At 42.6% G+C, this 20,281-nt stretch overlaps 2 protein-coding genes across 2 annotated transcripts; both read left to right on the top strand.

The window, feature by feature from the left end:
* Positions 1–1,192: 1,192 nt before the first annotated feature.
* LOC135487563 (sodium-dependent proline transporter-like) lies at positions 1,193–19,925 on the top strand. The gene is made up of 12 exons (XM_064771376.1): positions 1,193–1,340; positions 12,860–13,020; positions 13,522–13,653; positions 13,908–14,202; positions 14,568–14,835; positions 15,160–15,263; positions 15,656–15,893; positions 16,204–16,335; positions 16,769–16,868; positions 17,183–17,283; positions 17,679–17,846; positions 18,232–19,925. The coding sequence occupies exons 2-12, from the start codon at positions 12,867–12,869 to the stop codon at positions 18,379–18,381; spliced, it is 1,842 nt and encodes a 613-aa protein (XP_064627446.1). The 5' UTR covers positions 1,193–1,340; positions 12,860–12,866; the 3' UTR covers positions 18,382–19,925.
* On the top strand, positions 4,442–5,377 carry LOC135496944 (nuclear hormone receptor HR96-like). The gene has a single exon (XM_064786548.1). The coding sequence runs from the start codon at positions 4,442–4,444 to the stop codon at positions 5,375–5,377; it is 936 nt and encodes a 311-aa protein (XP_064642618.1).
* Positions 19,926–20,281: the final 356 nt, after the last annotated feature.

The raw sequence follows: 20,281 nt of genomic DNA, 5'->3' as shown, positions 1-20,281 counted from the left end.
AACTTCCAGCGATATAGCCTCCGTGCGTTTTCTCTAAAGCTTAGCAATGTCGATATATTGGTATCAGGCTGTTTCGCTACATTGCCAGTTCGCTACAAGTCGTTTCGCTACATGTGGCGGTCGTTTCGCTACATGGTAGGTCGTTTCGCTACATGGGTGGAGTCGTTTCGCTACATGATGGGTATGGTCGTTTCGCTACATGGAGGACGTTTTGCTACATGGGTGGAGTCGTTTCGCTACATGGATGTAGTCATTATTTTTACTCTATTTTACCCTACTATAATTCCCGGTGGTGACTACAAATTTATTATAGCACAGTTTGCCGGTAAAAAAACTTATACGGTTTGATGGCGCGCAAGGGGTTCTTGTCGTCCTGGCCTGGGTTTGTGTTATATTTATAGAGTGTCTGAAGGTCGCCATGTTATATTCCATCGAGTGAGTGTCTCCTTGCGAAAGATTGTTAGAACATCCACGTGATGATCAGCAGTTGAACCAGAACACAGATATGTCTTTTATACGTTTATTTCTCCATTACGTGTTACATCGTCTAGGGTATGCCAGCTGGCATACAGAGGATAAATGGTTCAGTTCTTGATTTACGACATGGGGGCCTAACCATGGAGGTATTATTAATAATACCTCCATGGCCTAACCAGGAAGGATCTAAGAACGATGATCTGGATAATCTCCCTCAGGAGTTTCAAAAGTCACTGTTCCCGGGAATCTGCGATAATTACCTTCCATCAAAAGAAGAGTGAATAATGTCGCAACAACGAGATGCAATGAACTCATAAAAAATAGGGATATCTTCATCCTGCTCTTTGCTCGCTCGTCTCCACCCATGTAGCGAAACGTCCTCCATGTAGCGAAACGACCATACCCATCATGTAGCGAAACGACTCCACCCATGTAGCGAAACGACCTACCATGTAGCGAAACGACCGCCACATGTAGCGAAACGACTTGTAGCGAACTGGCAATGTAGCGAAACGATATATTGATGGTCGAGATGGTCATTGGATAGACCTACTGCCACAACTCTTGAAAATCGATTCGCATGAACAAAATTTGAATGGAGATTTTAAGATTTTACTATGAAAGGCCTATCTTCCCAGTATGGTCCTTATGATATCATTATTTGTCACAGAGAACACAATCGATTTTGACCCGCTCCAATTTAAATCGGGTACATGTCTTTGTTATGGTGAATGAGAGGTTTTACGGCACATCTTGTAAAATATAGGCCAGCGTATACAAAGTTGAACGCGTAGTTTCGGCTGATTGACAAACATCGGAATATGCCACTAGGAAAAAAGGCAGGCACAATTTCACCTCTAGCGGTAAGACAAAATTCGTTATTCTTATCCTTATTCACCGTCCATTCTATACTTGATTCAAGCTGATAGAGAGGCCATGGCCAGTTAAAATGAATTTCCAGGCGACTCCGACTTCGACACAGCTTAGAATTTCGAAACACCTTCAACTGAACTAACTTGAAGAACGATTTCACACTGATGAACCAACTTCACTTGTGTCAGAATATCCGAACTGTGCATAAGTCACTAATAAGTTAGTCATATTCCAAATACGACTTCATCATTTCCGCCTTATGCTAAGGTCCGGATTAGAATTTTAACTATTGGATTGGATAAAGATTTGGTTCTTCGATTAAAAAAATATCTTTTAATTTAGTAAAGTCGAAAATATCACTATAATATGACTTAATTCGGTCTTAAATGTGAGTAGGAGTCGGAGTCAGAAACATATCTTAACGTCTCTAATATCTTTGCTCACTGAAGTCATTTGACAATTATTCCCGAGTGAGTTGCTTTCAAGGTGATGGTTAATCCTAATTGAAAAACTTAAGTGTTAGAGAATAATATCTATTAAAGCACTGGCGAGGTGTGCACGTGTCATCGATTCAAGGGCAGGACACCTTGGCCTAGATACGAAGTGCTTAACATGATAACAACAACCCAAGTGAGTATATGTCACTAAAGCGCTTCACAACAGCCATCCCAGACAGACATATCAAACAGCGACTGTCACTACAATAATATTGTTAGCCACTACAATAATGAATAGCATTCCGCGATGATGAGGTCACTGCAGCTGCTGCCCTCTATTTCCCCATCGCTGAATTACAGGCAATGTCGGACAAACATGCGGTTTCGTAATGGATTCAGGCTTTCTGACTAGGGCAGTTAGATTCAATCTGGCACATGTCCGAGTGTTGGAAATACTACATTGTTCTGAATATTTCTCTCTCTGACTCTATGGTATCATTCATGCTAAAAACAATGCAGGATCAAAGATAATTGACTTTGAAATAAGCTCAAATGCGTAGAAATATGTGTCGATGTCCGACTGTCACGTGACTAAAACGTCATCAATATCTTATGCAAATGACCTTGTGAGCTATAAATAGTAACTTCGCGGAATGCTATTCGGCATACTCCGTATGCCGTAGGTACAGGTAAAAAAGGTTCTAGGTAAAAAAGGTATAGGTACAGTGTCTTTATTGTCAATGCTTTGAGTTAGCGACGGGTGAGCAGTTTTGTCGGGGGTTACTTTCGTCGAGGTACCGGCACATACGTCAGGCTGTTAACGTCCAACCCCGACAGCAAATCAATCGCGCCAAAATTGGCTATGGTACCTTTTTGGGCGGTTTCTCTATGGAAATTGTGAAGGAAACCTCAATAACCTAACATGTGTATGTATTTTCTGAATCATTATACCTGGGGCATTAAGAATTTCCCACCTTTGTCAATGTATCTCCAACTTATATATTAATAAATGGGCCCATTCTGGAGTAGGCCTATAGAAGCCATGCCTCCCACGCTCTAATTGTCAGTACCATCTCAGACCACCATGGTAAAATAACCTGGATGTGAATGGGCTTGAAACGCCTACGGTTGACTGCTCGCTATCAGAGGGAAGTTGTCAACAGTTGACTCAGGGTTACTACAGCAATTCTAATTCCAGATCATAAGTTGAGAAAAGGAGAAATTGGCAAAAAGGAGAAATTGGCAAAATCTCACATCCATCCCAGTCTACGGAAATGAACATCTTGTGAATAAAACAATGGATGAGAGAATTCTCGAATTTCATAGTGCTAAAAAAAGTGTCTGGCTAGTCAGAATATTCTCTTTCCTGCTCACACACGACTTTGGATTTTTAGTTCCCAGTTAAAAGTATCCGAAAATCACTAATTTATTAGGTTAACTCAGCTACCTGTACCTTTTTTACCTTGTACCTTTTTTACCGATACTTTTTTACTGGTACCCTGTTACCTGTACCTTTTTTATCGATACCTTTTACTGGTACCTTTTTACCTGTACCTTTTTTACCGATACCTTTTTTCCTATACCTTTTTTACCTAGTACCTTTTTTACCGATACCTTTTACTGGTACCTTTTTTACCTGTACCTTTTTTACCTGTACCTTTTTCACCGTTTCTCGTGACAACTAGAGCTTTAAGTTACTCGCATAATCGACACTCGCACAACTACGCCCAACCTCGCGTGGCAGATGGAAGGTATGTTACATATTGAGGCCAAACTGGGGATTGACACCCGCTTCAAATGGCACAGATTCTAGGCTTATAAAATCGCCAAAGATCCCTCTGCACATGGAAACTAAGACCAGGGCGTTAATAGTATTTGGAACAGGTTTGACCCATTCATGAACATGGAAACGGCCTGCGTCTTAAGAACTACATTTCTCTGGGGGGGGGGGGGGGGCAAAACGGACCCCGTCCCCACTGTGTAGTGCCACCCTAGGCCCTGTCTGGTAATCTTGTATTGATAGGGGTGAGAGTAATTATAAAGGTTGATGTTTGGATGTTTTGAGCAAGTCCTGGCAGATCCAGAACTCAACTCGTGAACGGTCTGTCATCCTCACTCTGTAGCTAAACAAGGTACTCTCTCGAAAAGCGCCAGAGTCTTTTGCCCTGTGATGTTTCGGTGTTGTTTGTAAATGAGAAGTTTGAGTGACGTGAGTGATAAATGATGTGAGTAGATATCATAGTTGGTTTAGTCTTTGGGTTCGAGTTCAGAGTTGCGAAACGTTTACGGTGACTAACTATATAAGCCCATTTACCGCTACAATATAAAGCTTTCTCCCGATTCCAATTTTCCAATTTCCCACTGATATGTATATTTTTAAGTCCGTTCGTGATAGGACTGCATGACTAGCTCAGTTTCTTTTTAGGACGATGGCGACTAAATGGTCCTTAATCTGTGTCATCTGTAACGACAAGGCCAAATGCTCATATTTCGGAGCAGTTTCCTGCGAGTCGTGCAAGGTCTTCTTCAGACGTGCAGTCCAGGATGGTGTAAACCTAAAGTATCAATGTGTCTATGATGGAACTTGCGCTATAAACTTGAGGACAAGGAAGCTCTGTCAGAGTTGTCGGTATCAGAAATGCATTCGAGAAGGAATGAATCCGAATTGGGTTAAAAAATCCTCTCATCACACTGAAATACCCTCAAATCAGGATGGGACTCATCACACATTGGTGGAGCCAAAACCGACACAAAAGTCTATGCAAGAGACAAGCGATAGCACTCATAACAGAAAAGCCTGCGGGACGATCTCGGATACTTTTGAGCCTAGACCCAAAGTGCAATGTGCAGCCGATGTCAAGGTCGTCCCAAAGTGCAATCTCATCCATGACCTTGACCCGAGCGACCTTGAATGCATCAGACAAGCCATGGAGCACACATCAAGGACAATTAGGGAGATACCCTTTCCTGAAAACGCGTACGTTCTGCGTCCGGACTTCACACACATTGTCAATGTCTTCGCAATTGTTGTACGTCGCATCATAGCCTTCGCAAAAACATTCCGAGAATTTCGGGAGTTGCAGATCGGTGATCAGTTGTCTCTGCTAAAGGGGGCGACACTCGAAGTTATGATGACACGGAGTGCTACAACTCTCATTTACAAGAAAACTAAAGAAGGGTTCGTGTGGATGTTGGAAAACGGCAAGTACTTACTGTCACAAGACGATCTCAAACACGCGTTTGATAGCAACCTCTACGAAAGCCACATGAGCTACATTCTCTCTTTAATGAACCTTAAAGTAGACGACACAACCCTGGTTCTACTTACTTGTGTAATTCTCTTCTCTCCCGATAATGAGGAATTATGTGACGCCAAAAAAGTGGAGACAGTGCAAGCAAGTTATGTCAACTTATTGGAGAAGTACCTTCATTGCACTTTTGGTTGCGCGCGCGGCAAAAAGCTCTTTCCAAAGTTGTTAGTCTTACTGTGTAACGCGCATGAAGCAAGTTATAATTACAGTAAGTCAGTTCTTGAAACAAGTAAGGAGCAGATTGAACCCATCATGAAAGAGTTCTTCGATGTGGTCTAAAGAAAACAACATTTTGATCTTGCTGATGAGCGCCGCCACCTGAACGAGACCGCCTAGATTCTCCCCTCTGTTCCTACGCGGATTCCAGTTGAGACGCTTGTAAGAATCTGACTTCGCTTCCCGTTAAGATGCTTGTCAGAATTTGACTTTGATTCCCGTTAAAATGCTTGTAAGAATCTGACTTTGATTCCCGTTAAGATGCTTGTAAGAATCTGACTTTATTTACCGTTAGATGTTTGTAAGAATCGGACTTGTAAGAATCTGACTTTGATTCCCGTTAAAGGAATGGGCGGCTTTTTTTAATTCGTCATATCGACACTAGACGGAGTATATTAAAAACCACTCGTGCCAGGATGGTAGGCAATACGTATTTATAAGCAGCTTTTCAGAAGACTGATTTAAAAAAAAAATGCACAACAAATCATTTTGAATTTTAAACGTTTTAATAAGAAGCGCAAAATAATTCAAAAGGTCCTTTCGCTGCTTTTGATCGAAAGAAACTCGGTGATTCAATAATAATGTTCGTTCGTTGAGCAAGTGATGTTTTGCAGATTAGAGGTTTGCTTTATCGAGGTGCTGCTTCTTTCTGGTGTTGCTCCCTTGGCGCTGACTCTAAGACCTGCGGAAGCGATAGGTTGGGGCCGTGGAGCCGAGACCGGGCCGAGACAGGCTTTGTTGCGGTGCAGGCGTGGTCCACCATCAGACACTATAACCTCTGTGGGATCCAGTCGGAAAACTGTCAAAGCATTTGATCTCTTGAGCGTCTTCGTTCAGCGATGGACTCCAGAGTAGGATATTGAAAGAAATGGTCGAAGGAAGTGGTTTTTTGCGGTATAAAAAAATCTGAGCCCTAGGTAACCACCACCAGCCCAATGTCCCAATCGGAGTGGCCATGGAATAATCCATAACTGGCACACGTAAAAAAACCGAGACCCGCGGTAGCAACCTTCCTGACGGTTAGTCACTGGTGCGAGTTTCGGTGCTATACCTACTTCGTGTTTCCGTCCTCCTGGTTTGAACCCAGGTTTCAACAATACAGCTATTCTTCACCACAGCTCGGAAGATTCATCAATGATGAATCTACTAAATGTAATTCCGGCCTGTGTTGAGACTACTATAAAGTTAACTAGACATAACACATTTCGAGCATAGCAAAATAAATTGAAAAAAAATTGAATTTCGTGAAATTTTTTGGTTTTTCTCCCATTCCTTTACGAATCCAGTCTGGCGTTACTTACTCCCCGATTGCGTCAGCTCCGTCTGATCTCCAACTATGAACAGTTTCCAACCTCATCAACCACACCCAAGGCATCTCCACAGAACAAGTGCTCTTGGTGGCACTCGTGACCAGAGATGCTCAAGGGCTGGTGCCGTAGATGGTAGACCGGCCCACACCTCGATGGGGATCTTCGACTCCACGGAACTGCACCTGCCACATGGTCTCAAAGTCTTGGAAGGAGTGGTGCGGGTTTACTGGGAGGTTTGGGAGCGGAGACACGAGCACGTCATAGCTCGCTTGATGCGCTTCCAGATCTTACTCCCCTTACCACGTGACCTCTGGAAAGAAAGTTAAAAAACCCAATTATATTACCGAGCCCACCGCGTACGATTTTAGCATAAAACGAACTCAAACACTACACCCAGTCACGTATTATCGCTTAAGACCAAGTTCTCTTGAAGTGAAGCATACATGAAAGCTGTTACATCTGATCTCCAAAAGTAGCTTCAAATTATTTGGTTTATCACAGTGAAAGCGTTTGGACCATCTTTGACAAACTGCTGCACTTGGGGTACACGAACAGGTACTTCGACCAGAGCCGAAACTTGCTTAAAATTCATAGCTAGTTTACCTCTTTATTCTTGATCTCTGTGCTGTCATCACTCATTGCTTCAACAGTAATTGCTACATCAATCCTATCGAGGACGACGACAGCTTCATCTAAGGTAGACAGAGTGTCTTCATCAATGTCATTCTGCTTGTCCAATGTGTATGTGGACGATTTAGCGCTCAAAATATCAACATCATCCAAAGTGCTGATGGTACAAGCAGCATCAAGTTCGAACAGGCGTCGAATTCTGAAAAAGAAATTATTGTTGTCAGTAAAGATTTTGAAGAATTTGAGACAATGAGATATTGTCCGACTGTCTGATCCGAGTCATACTCCGTCCAAGAACAGGATTGTTCCTCATCGTCTTGTGGTTTACCACTTTTCTACCTCGGCTAAGAAGCAGACTCATCACCAGTTCGCATATATGCACCGTAAATGAGGGGCTGGCATGGTGGAGTTATTGCTATAGTAAGCAACACTTCATCAGTTGGTTGCCAGTGGACTACAACTCCAGCAGAAAAGACCCCTTACCTGCTTTTCAGCTTTTTCAGAGGTGACCTTCTTTTATTCGTCTTCTTTTTCTGATCATTGTTATTTTCATCGATTCCCTGGCTAACAGGGTCATCATTGCTTGCTGTTTCCTGAACCATGTCAGGGTCATCATTGTTTGCTACTTCTTGAGCTGTGTCGTCAATTTCATTGGCGATGTCAGAAGGTTCTTCTACAATCTGGGCTAGGGTAGAACCATGCTTTGATGATTGTCGGTGAAACCTGAAAGAATGACATGAGTTAATTATCAATAGTTATACTTGCACACGTATATCTATCAAAAGAAAGCCCACGCAAATGGCAAGAGCAAGTTGGACAAGAATCTTTCCTCTTTGACATCCTTCTAAGCAGGCTACAAGGTTGAGTGTCTCTCTCAGAGGGCGGCATATCTAAAAGAGAACTGAAGAACTTTTAGCGATACGAAGCTTATCTTAAGAGCACATACTCAAACCTAGTGGGTCATGGGGCTACATAAGCGAACCTATAGTCTTCTTACCGGTCTAGTTGGCAAAGTATCACTAACCTGCGTTTCATCTTTTTAAAGATGTTCCACCTTTGCTTGGCCACCTTATAGTCAACTGGTCGCATATCTGCAATGGTAGCATTTGCGAGTTCCATATCTGCAAGGGTAGCATTGGCGAGCTCCATGTCTGCAATGGTAGCATCGGCGAGCCCAACGTTGGCAGAGGTTACATCATGCTCCTGTTCTGCAAAGGTAGCATCTGACTCCTGTTCTGCAAAGGTAGCATCTGGCTCCTGTTCTGCAAAGGTAGCATCTGGCTCCTGTTCTGCAAAGGTAGCATCTGGCTCTTGGGGTGCAGAGGTAGTAACTTGCACCTGATTGGCAAAGGTAGCATCTTGCTCGACAATCTGGGTAAGGCCAGCAGCATGGTTTGATGATTGTCGGCGAAACCTGAAAGAATGACATGAGTTGCCAATAGTTATACTTGCACACGTACGTATGTCTATAAAAAGGAAGCCCACGTCAATCCCAAGAGCAAGTCGGACAAGAATTTTTCCTCTCTAACATCTTTCTTAAGGTATATTTTGAAGATAGTTGAAGATCTTTTAGCGATACGAAACTTATATCTTGGGGGCTACATGATGCAAACCTTCGCAGGCCCAGTTGACAAAGTATCACTAACCTGCGTTTCATCTTTTTAAAGATGTTCCACCTTTGCTTGGCCACCTTATAGTCAACTGGTCGCATGTCTTCATTGGTGGCATTTGCGAGTTCCATGTCGACATGGGTAGCATCGGCGAGCTCCATGTCTGCAATGGTAGCATCGGCGAGCCCAATGTTGGCAGAGGTAACATCTTGCTCCTGTTCTGCATGGGTAGTATCTTGCCCCTGTTTTGTAAAGGTAGCATCTTGCTCCTGTTCTGCAAAGGTAGCACCTTGCTCCTGTTCTGCAAGGGTAGTATCTTGCCCCTGTTTTGCAAAGGTAGCGCCTTGCTCCTGTTCTGCAAAGGTAGCACCTTGCTCCTGTTCTGCAAGGGTAGTATCTTGCCCCTGTTTTGCAAAGGTAGCATCTTGCTCCTGTTTCGCAAAGGTAGCATCGACTGGTCCCATCTCTGCATGGGAGGCATCGAGTTCCTGGGGAACATGAGTTTGATTGGGTCCCAGGTTTGCATGTGCATGATCAACTGCCTTGCTCGCAATAGCTTTAGCCGTGCGACAACCGATGCCTTTCTTCATGTCATTGAGCGTGCCAAAAAATTCTTTCGAATAAGGTTGGAACTCGAGGTTGCTGAAATGATTGTGAAAGTGTCTTAAAGGATTAAAAGAAGGGAGTTCTGGCCGGATAAAATGAGATATTCTGTCCATATTATCAGTACGTACTGTACTATGCACTGACTACAGGCATGACTTTAACTTGGTGGTAACTTGATACCGGCAACTGTTAGGTATAGTTCACTAAAAATGTCTTTGGCTAAGAACAAGCTTTTACGTTATACATAAATAGGAAAAGGATATTGAATACATTATGATACTCACTGCAAGTAGGATGGATCTGTCAACCTATGGCAAGAGTAGGATGGCATCTTATTCGATGCCATCGCATTTATGTAACGAGTATAATGAGCTCCGCCATGGCTGATAAGATCGGCGTTCCTTTGAACTTCTTTGTTGTCAAGGTCGTCGTTCCTTGGCGCCTCTTGACTTCTAAGCCCGTCATTTAGTTTCGATCCTTGGAGTGGAAGGTGATCGTCACATACCGTATTCATAATTGCTTCAAGAAATTCAGCTACTTGGGTGCTAAGGTTCTCACTGCTCGCAGCTTCTTCTTGGCTACTAGCCCCCTCGATGGGAAGGCGATCGGATGAACCTTGGCTGGCGTATTTCCTGTTTGTGTCAGCATACTTTGTTGAATATTTCTGGCATAGGAGTTTACTGAAAATTACATTGAAAGCTTTTGCACCGAATTTCATTTTGGCTCCGGCGGCAAAGAACTTGCTACATTTTGATGACTGATTATCTTTGAAATTGAATCAGTCAATTGATTGAGATAAAAATATTTGATAGCTGGTTCCTGATTTCAAGTTGAAACAAGAAGGTTGCTGGAAGAAAGTTACGATTTTGCGTGCATTTGCCGTAAATTGTTTTGTTAGCGGGGCGGGTAAGACTTGATTTTGGGCAATGTTTACTTTTTATTTTGTGAATTTTTCGGGTTTGTTTTGACATCTAACAAACCAAGCTCGTGGATGACTAACGTGAGACGGGTATAACATTAACACATTATGTGACAGAGGCCACTTCATAGTGTACTCACTGAATCCTTATCTCAGAATCTTCTATCAGCTGCTCTATGTACGGTGATGGCACGTTCTTGGATGCCATTTTGATTCTGGAACAATATTCAATTAAAGTAAGGCGCAACAAATTTTATGGATCAAATATCTTTCAGAAACGGGCAATGAAATCGCTCAGACAGTTGCTACGTTGATGCGTTGTCAAGGGTGTCCAAAGGATTCTGGGATGGGATCGGGGTGACGTAATGACGTCATGACGCCAAAGATCTGGATGGCAACCAGAAATATTGTAAACCAACTGACAATATTACACTTGTGTTTTTCCTCAACATGTTCGGCGGCATTTTGCCCCTTGTAGTTCAGTATCATCAAATGGAAGCTATTTGTAACAAACCTCAAATTACCTCGGTATTGTTTTTCCGTTTAAAAACAAATTTTCAGGAGCGATCTTTCAGCACGACTTGCCGCCACGAAATTTCGAAGGTGTTGTGAGGTTGCCAGGGGTGTGCATAGGATTCTGGGATTGATTCATGCCGTAGTGACGTCAAAGCTAGCATCAAATGCAGCCAATACAGCCGCCGATTGGTATTTTCTCACGAAGAGTTGAAGAAGTCGTCAACCCAAAACGTTCATCCACTGGGGTTCTATACTTTTATCAGCTGGAATGTGCTCCTAGGCGCATCAATGGTGACATGGCTGGAGGGTCCATCCAGAAATACAGTAAAAGGAGCACCAAGCATCGCTAATCCTCGTCTCTAGCTCGGCATTGTCGTCGATTTCAAGAGTCTAAAACAACGGGCGTAGATGATTTTAAAAGAATTTGACTTTGATTCCCGTTAATCAAGATGCTTATAGGAATATGACTTTGATTCTCGTTAATCAAGATGCTTATAGGAATATGACTCTGATTCTCGTTAATCAAGATGCTTATAGGAATATGACTTTGATTCTCGTTAATCAAGATGCTTGTAATAATCTGACTTTGATTTTCGTAAGATGCTTGTCAGAATCGAACTTTGATTTCCCGAAGTTTTTTTGCCAGAGTCGGGCCGGGCTAGGATTCCCACTAAGGTTCCCGCTATGATTCTTGCAAGAATCTGATCCAGATCGCCCATAACATTTCCGTTAACGAATCTTTACAATATTTACAACCGGTCGTCGCACAACTGGTCATAACTCCTTTCATTGCAACTAGTTCCGTTGCAATGAATCACAAAGTGTGCGATTTGGTATTGCAAGTAACAAGAAAATGCAACTCGATTAAACTAACTGCAATGAATCGAGTTTTTGACTTTGATTCTCGTTAATCAAGATGCTTGTAGTAATCTGACTTTGATTTTCGTAAGATGCTTGTCAGAATCGGACTTTGATTTCCCGAAGTTTTTTTGCCAGAGTCGGGCCGGGCTTGGATTCCCACTAAGATTCCCGCTATGATTCTTGCAAGAATCTGACCCAGATCGCCACTAACATTTCCGTTAACGAATCTTTACAATATTTACAACCGGTGTGCAAGGGATAGTAGTCCTAGGGCTGATAGTCCGTGTAACAATAGCCCGCATTGCTAAATGTTTTGGTTAGGGTTAGCGGTACAATAGATCATGCTGCTTAATTGGTCAAATACAATGCTACCGGACTATGACTCCAGGGGGACTATATCCGCTGTCACACCGGTCGTCGCACAACTGGTCATAACTCCTTTCATTGCAACTAGTTCCGTTGCAATGAATCACCAAGTGTGCGATTTGGTCTTGCAAGTAACAAGAAAAATGCAACTCGATTAAACTAACTACAATGAATCGAGTTGCTTTCGAGTTCAAACGACACAGTGTGCGGCGGGCATACCGGAGAATGATCAGCGGACGATTGGCTCATCCTCACCTTACACATCAAGTTAATAACGCCGTAACCATTATTTATTCATTTATTTATTTATTTATTCATCATTTATTAATACTATCACGCATTAATATTTTAATGCGGTTGATCTATGATGAAGTTCATCATCTGGAGTTACTTAACCCATGACAGGGTAGGATTTATGGTCATATGTAATTCGGAGGCAACAGATTGAAGTTTTTTATTACCACATGGCGATGATTGAATGACATGAACAAATGATGTCATCGATATTTACGTTAATTGGCCTTACCCTATCTGTCACAATATGGTCAAGTAATATTGCACCACGAAACACTCTTCTGACTGTAATGAATTATTTTGAATGCTAATAACCTGGCATAATAATTAATAACCGGAATTCACCTGCATCTGTGTGGCATTAATCGTTAAACTCTGCTTTCGGAAATCGGAGAATAATTAAAAAGACAACATCTCTTTGTTCATATTGAAGATAGACAATGACAAGCAAGCGAGCAGACGGCTGGAAGACAGCAGATGAGGACCGGAAGCACTGGGACAGTCATTTTGAATTCCTTCTCACACTTCTTGGAGGCGCCGTCGGCCTTGGAAATATTTGGCGGTTTCCCTATCTATGTATGAGAAACGGCGGCGGTAAGTGGTTTCGTGAGACGAATAGGAGGGAGGTGGTGTAGTCAGAATTTAAACATGAAGAAAAATTCAAACCATAATGTTTATATGGATATCGTGGGTTCACAATACCCCATCTCGGCAAGTTACTGGCTTTCATTGCAACGTTCTTTGAAAGGGACGCAAAACCGAGATACCGTATATGTTGTGACCCGTTGCAGCCATGCGCTTGAGCAAAAAAATGTCCTATCTAAGTTGAAAAAGTAGCCAGCATGTGATGGTCCCCTCCACTCCTGTGGCTCAAAACGTAGTCATCCGGGCAAACATCCGAATCAACACCCTACCGGTAGTGAGATGCAAGAAATGAACCGCAGAAGAAGGGAAGGACGTGAAATATTCGGAGTGTCTTTTAATCATTGCACAGGAAACGGCCTCTGGAAAGAGGTGATTCCTCGCATGAAACCATTTAGGCTTTACTTGCCGAAAACATGATCGCAGGGTGATGCGTTTCTGTTTCTGTTTCAGGGGCCTTCCTGATTCCATATATCTTCGCCATGGTCGTCATCGGGTTTCCATCCTTCTTCCTCGAGCTCGCCATCGGTCAGTTCTCAGGTCTGAGTCCTTCCAAGGTGTGGAACGTAATCCCACTTTTCACCGGTAAGATGTCCATATAAGGTAGTTTATTGTAGACATTTGTGATTCAAATTTTAAAACCTTTTGGAAGATAAAGTTTATCCTTTTCATATGTGTAAAAGGAGACAATACGCAGGAGTCAATAAAAGAGATTTTAGATTATTAGACTGACATGGCCATTGCTGTAAATGTTGCTAAATCCGACTGATATAAAGAGTAGTTAAGCTATTCACATTACATGTACATTATTAATGCACTACATGTACTTGATATTTAAGGTATGGGCTGGGGCATGGCTATTACTATATTCATGGGATCTATCAGTTACGGCCACCTACTCACATGGATCCTCTACTACCTCGGCATGTCATTCTCCCCCGAGCTACCATGGGCCAGCTGTAACAACACCTGGAACACGGAAAACTGCTTTCAAAAAGTCTCCAATTATACCCTCTTTAATGCCACTGTCATATCTCACAATGTGTCGGACTGGGATGCTGTGTCGTACCATTACATGGAAAATGCGACGGCCGGTATGGACACGAAGGTTTCCCCGGGAGAGGAATTCTTACGGTAATATGACAAGTTCATTATTAGAGCTGAGGCTCAATCCGGGAGGAGGCTCCCAGGAGAGCTAGCTGACTCGCTCCCCCACAAGAGCACTTGTCAATACATCGTTCTCCTCCTATAAGTATAACGTTGTATGTCTGTTCCTGCGGTCGGACTGCTGCAATATGATTAACATTTGAGGAGAACCTGACCGAAATTGCCCAATACCGTTGACAGTTGGTGGCACCCTGCGTCTCTGTCGAAGTTCTGTAAAAGTGTCTACATCAGGCGACAAGAATACAACCGTTACAAGGCTGTCGCTGTGGTTGAGTTGATGCGAATTCCTGCTGAACGATTTTTCCTTGAACATGTTGAACGTGTCATTTCAGTTACAACGTTTTAGAGTTAACAGCCAGTGTTGATGATCTTGGAGGACTTCGTTGGCAACTTGTTCTCTGCCATCTGGCCTGGTGGACAGTCGCTTGTCTCTGTCTCATCAAGGGCGTGCAGTCTGTGGGAAAGGTTGCGTATGTGACGGCAATCGCCCCGTATGTACTTCTGACCGTCCTTCTCATACGAGGTTGTCTGTTGCCTGGTGCTGTGAACGGGATCATCTACTATATCAAACCGGAGTGGAGCAAGCTTTTGGACTTCAGGGTAGGTTTTCCGGGTATGTGAATGAATTTCAGTTTGCATTGAATGGGAGGATCGCCCCCTACAATCTTCTGAGCATCATCTATCAAATGAATCGGAGTGGAAAAGCTGTTGGAACCCCAGGGGTTATGCTAAGTTTAGTATGGCGGTCACCAAAACTAAACTTTCGTTTAACTAACCAGGCTTTCAACAAACGGGCACAGGTTACAAGTGACCCCCAATACCTTGCATGCCTGTTCCCCATAAGCACCTGGTTGATGAGCAAGAACAGTAAAGCCGAATATTGCTTATTACATTGCGTACCATGCCAGTCATCACTCCTTTCAGATCTGGGTAGAAGCGGCGTTTCAAATCTTCTACTCCACCGGAGTCGCTAGTGGCAGTATTATTACATTTTCAAGTTACAACAAATTCAAGAATAACTGTCAGAGGTAAGCAGTATAGAAGCAGTGTATGGCAGACCTTGGAGAAAGTGGTATTGATTACAGATCACTCTAAGAAACAAAGGTTTTCGAGCTTTTGAAAAACCTTTATAGCTTTTTCGGCCAATACAACGCAAATATGCAACCTGAGGTTTTACAGTAAAGTGAAATTGAATCGATAGCAAATTAAATAGGAGCCTATCTATTTTGTAAAAATCACACATTTGTCTGACCTTGTGCTTGATATTAGTGCACTATAATTCTGCTGCTTCATTCTTAGTCTTATTTTTGATCTAGCCTTGATCTAGTCTTGATCTCATCTTGATCTACTCTTGATATTTAGCTGCAACAAAAAAACACACCTTTGGATTTTTTAACATTAAAAACACTATATTTTGCAGGGATACATTCTTTATCGTGATAGCCAACTCTATGACAAGCATCTACGCTGGCTTTGCTGTTTTCGCCGTCATTGGCTACATGGCTCAAGAAATCGGTATGCCAGTAGACCAAGTGATTAAGTCAGGCCCAGGCCTTGCATTTATAGTCTACCCCGAGGCGTTGTCTAAACTACCTCTTCCGCAGCTGTGGAGTGTGCTCTTCTTTTTGATGTTGACAACACTTGGTATTGGAACTACGGTAGGTGAACAGTCAAGTCTGTTCGCCAAATCAGGCGAAGAGCGCACGTTGTCATATCAGGATGTATCAGGATATCACGGCATAGTTTTCCCCATTTGTGTCATCCCGAGATCTGGCCTTTTTTATACTTATCCGTCGTTTGAAATATCGAGAGGCGGACTAGTATATATTGAAAACAACTGCCGGTGCCAGCAGTATGCATTTGTGTGGACTGCGCTACCCCATTATTGCTTGGTCGAATTTAGCTGTGATCAATTTATTATGGTTAGAGATTCTATAACACTCATATCACCAAGTATAATGTTTTCAGTTTGCCCTCATTCAGACCGTCTTGTCGAGTCTAACAGATGCATTTCCTAAAAAGCTCCGCGGGAAAGAGAAGTGGATCCTACTGGTGCATTGCATTGTGGGATGTACCGTTGGTCTCATCTTCTGTACAAGGGTAGGTTCGTACACGACTCATTCGAATTTATGAATTATATATATAGTGACGTCTTTTGCGCGATTGCTTGTCAGATGACAGATATAATGTCTATGGTCAAGATAGATCGTATAGCTAACATAGCTTCCATCAGGTGTTCACGCTTTCGGACAAGAAATACGCCATGTTGCATCAATTGCACATCGTAAACATTGTGAAGGAGACCCCAGTGTTGACTGTAAATTTTTGAGAACATTTCATCTTGAAGAGTTGGCCAAAATATCGTTATATTTATTCTGTGCTGATTTTATATTGCCCTATTCTGCCCTATATTAAAGGCAAAAGGCAGCAACTGTCATTGAATCTCCCGCGGATTATTGAAAATGTCTCTTTCGATAGACTTAATCCTGAAAATAATTGCGAAAGGGAAGCAAACTCTTACTACATTTTCCAGGGCGGCATGTACTGGTTTCAGTTAGTGGAGTGGTATGCTGTCACCTTTGGGTGCTGCACGTTTGTGATATGTGAATTCCTTGGACTGGCTTGGCTTTACGGTAAGAATGCAGTCGTAGTGACATTGTCGGAGCCATATTTTCATTGTCTCTGTGTTGAGAGTCATCAGAAATCAGAGTGTCACTTTTTCGTGAAATTACAGTCGTGGGGCGAGCGAACGGCGGGGCAGCCTGACGGAAGATACATGTCGAAGTCAATAGGCGTCTTTCTTAGAATATGCTCAATGAAGTCCTTTGTTTAATACTTTAGACCAAAAGCTCAATTCGAAGCTATGATATTTCACCATTGTAGCCTGAGCTTACCAGTGATAACGACATTATCAATTAATAAAACAGGTTTAAAAATCTATTTTCAGGGCTGAATCGCTTCTACTCTGACATCGAGATGATGATCGGGAAAAAGCCTTATTTCCTGTTCAAATTATTTTGGGGAGGATTGACGCCTTGTTATGTTCTTGTGAGTATTAAGTGCTTGTACTGTGAGAGAAACAATTACGATCACATTGTTTAGACAACTAAATCAGGCTGACGGATCATCGCATTATCATGGCCTCGCCTGGCTGGAATCCGGGAGAGCTGTGGGAGTCCACCATTGGCATATTATCTTTATCTATTCGATGCGAAACAACCATTCGCTTTTTAACACGTTTTCTATTATGCGCAAAATCTTTTGAAAAGACCACTTAACCAACTGATAGACCAGGAGCCCGGGGGTCAACCTAGCTAAAAGGTAAACCCAACTATTCGGATTGATCTCGGGATATACAAGCCTATGGCATACCAAGGAGTATTTTTTTCAATACAAGTTCAAATGAAATACCAATAGCTAATAGATAGACGATTCCATTTCAGGTCATATTTATTTACTTTTGCACGGGGTTGAGCAAACCTTCCTATGCCGGCTATGAGTACCCGGACTGGGCGACGGGGATTGCTGCATTTTTGTCCTTGCTTGGTATCATATCCCTGGTGGCGTTCGCTGCGGTGGGCATAGCTCGAGAGGAAGGAAATCTCCTAAAAGTAAATCCATTTTTATGCTTTTGGCGCGTCCGGAACTCAGTTAATAGAGATCTTTTTACATCAGCAGGTTTAGCAGGCGTTTCACCGAAAGAATTTTCCAGCCCGACCAAAAAATTGTATTTCAAAATATATGGCGAATCGAAAATGTGCACGTTTATTTAATAGTAGACCTATATGTCAATAATTTGTCACCCAAATACATTTATTTGCAAAATTATGTAATCTTCATTCAATAGAACCAACCACAATCCCTCTCCCCACAAGAAGGAAAAGTCGGGTAACAAACTACACGAATGGGGAACGCCTACTATATACCACTCCACGCCTCCCATCTAAGGAGATACAGGGACCTCGATCATACACTAACATATACCATCTTTTTCAGCGCCTGAGAATCCTGACCCGTCCGAATGAGAGCTGGGGTCCCCAGGACCCTGAGTACCGCGAGCAGTATGCTCATCAGTATGGACCGAAGAAGGATGTACTGCCTCTAGATGCCGTTGAGAGAAACGGGAAGGCACATACTGTGGCGTAGGAAATGTGACCCACGCCGTTCGTTAAAAGTTTGAAATTTGTAATTGAATTTGAAAACTTCCCAATTGCGTTAACCCATGACATGTATATTTTATACGTACTCAAGTATAAACGTCAGCATTGCCGTTGTGTAGACGGATATACATGTACAATTACAAATACTATAAATGCCAAACTTCAGCAAATATGTACGCATTATATAAGCAGCGGTACGGCATTGTGTACTGCTTTTCTATTTTCCTGGACCATCAGTAGTTACGAACGGCGTAACTCTCCACTGCAGGGTTCAATCAATTAACTGATGCGACCGCGGGGGAAAGTAGTAGATCATATTTATATATATATATATATTTATTTATTTATTAAAACCTCCAAAAGGAGAACTTGTACAATCACATTTAAGATCCATATCATAAAACTATTAAGACACATATCACGATTACAATGTATTGGCACTAAAAGGCCCGAACTAAGAGCTTTACCAACCCGCGCTCAGTGGAGCCCGCGGTGTTATATCTGTCGCTGAAGAGGAGGGACTTCAGAGAGTCAACAACACCGTCCTCAGCGGCAGACACACCACCAGCGAAGCATAATGAGCGGGGTTGGTTAGAAAAAGCCAACTCGGCCGGTGCAATTCCCTTATCTAAAACAGCACTTAACAACGTGCCTTTGACACACCCATAACCGGCTATACAGGGAAGATCATAATCAGGAGGTCGTGGGTTTGATTCTCGGAAGGGTCACTGCTGTTTCGTCTTTGTGTCTTTGAGCAAGGCACTTAACCCTACTTGCTTCTCTCCACCCAGGAGTAAATGGGTACCTAGCTGGCAGAGTTGGCAGACTATGAATGTTAGTCCTGAGCGCTGTATAGCTGCAGCTCGGACCTGTAATTCTCCCAGAGAGTAGAGCTTGAAACACGAAAGTGCAGGCCAATAGCTAGGGGTAATAATGTGAAGCGCTTTGAGCGACTGAAACCAGTTGGATTTAGCGCTATATAAGTCTCATAATTATTTATTATTTATACAACGAGCTAAAAGAAAGGCATTTAAAATTCGAGCCGGGGACTGCTTTTTAAAAATTCTATTAAAAAGAGGTCCTTTTTCACTGGCAATAACGCAAGACACAGGTTTAATGCTGAGGGCCGTCATCAGCTTAGTGTGATGGCTCCTTTTAGGCAATCCGAAGATCCCAAAACACTTTTCGGCGTCCAGACTGCACGCATATACAGGACTAGAGTTGGCGTTAAAATAGCTTACAGTGTCATGAAAGAATGAGAATGCTTGATCAATGCCCAGGCTCTCTCTGAACCCAAACTGAGTGCAGCATGAACCACAACTGTCACAATCAGGCTTTAACATTTTAATTTTAACTACTGGAGTTAAAACTCCAGTAGTTTTGAATAGCAGGTGCTCTCTGACAGTGATAGGTCGGTAGTTTGCTGGGTTATTAGGGTCCAAAGTAGGTTTCTTTAGAATAGGTACTATAGTACCGATCAACATCTATGTTTTTCAGATACTATTTGTTTATATTCAGTCTACAGTCAATAAAAAGATGCATTCGCAACCTGTGTCACTCGTCTTTATTCTTTTGATCGTCGTTCATGATAACAAAAAAGAGAAAATATGTGCATGTAGAAAAAAAGAAGGTTTTTGCACATATAAGGGCCGTTTAGACGACGCGAAAAAATCCGGATGCGTCCCGAATCCGGATTAATTTTTCGTCGTGTAAACGCAAAAAGATCCGGATCAATGTGGTTGCATCCGGACTAAAAAGGTACCATCGCCTTGGGTGGTTTTAATCCGGATTCATCCAGATTCGATCCGAATGCGGTCTTTTCGCCTGTCGTCTAAACGGCCCTATTGACGATTTTGTTTTTCTTCCAACAGTTAATCTATTTTTGC

This window comes from Lineus longissimus, chromosome 1, assembly GCF_910592395.1.
Source record: "Lineus longissimus chromosome 1, tnLinLong1.2, whole genome shotgun sequence".
NCBI classification, from domain to species: domain Eukaryota; kingdom Metazoa; phylum Nemertea; class Pilidiophora; order Heteronemertea; family Lineidae; genus Lineus; species Lineus longissimus.
The sequence above is the reverse complement of the archived record's forward strand: the minus strand, read 5'-3'. Positions and strand labels throughout refer to the sequence as shown.

Excerpts from the sequence above, each read along its gene's own strand:
- LOC135487563 (XM_064771376.1), top strand. The coding sequence starts at position 12,867 with ATGACAAGCAAGCGAGCAGACGGCTGGAAGACAGCAGATGAGGACCGG. Across the intron at positions 13,021-13,521 it reads ATGTATGAGAAACGGCGGCG|GGGCCTTCCTGATTCCATAT; the intron begins GTAAGTGGTTTC and ends TTTCTGTTTCAG. Across the intron at positions 16,336-16,768 it reads GTCTCATCTTCTGTACAAGG|GGCGGCATGTACTGGTTTCA; the intron begins GTAGGTTCGTAC and ends TACATTTTCCAG.
- LOC135496944 (XM_064786548.1), top strand. The coding sequence starts at position 4,442 with ATGAATCCGAATTGGGTTAAAAAATCCTCTCATCACACTGAAATACCC.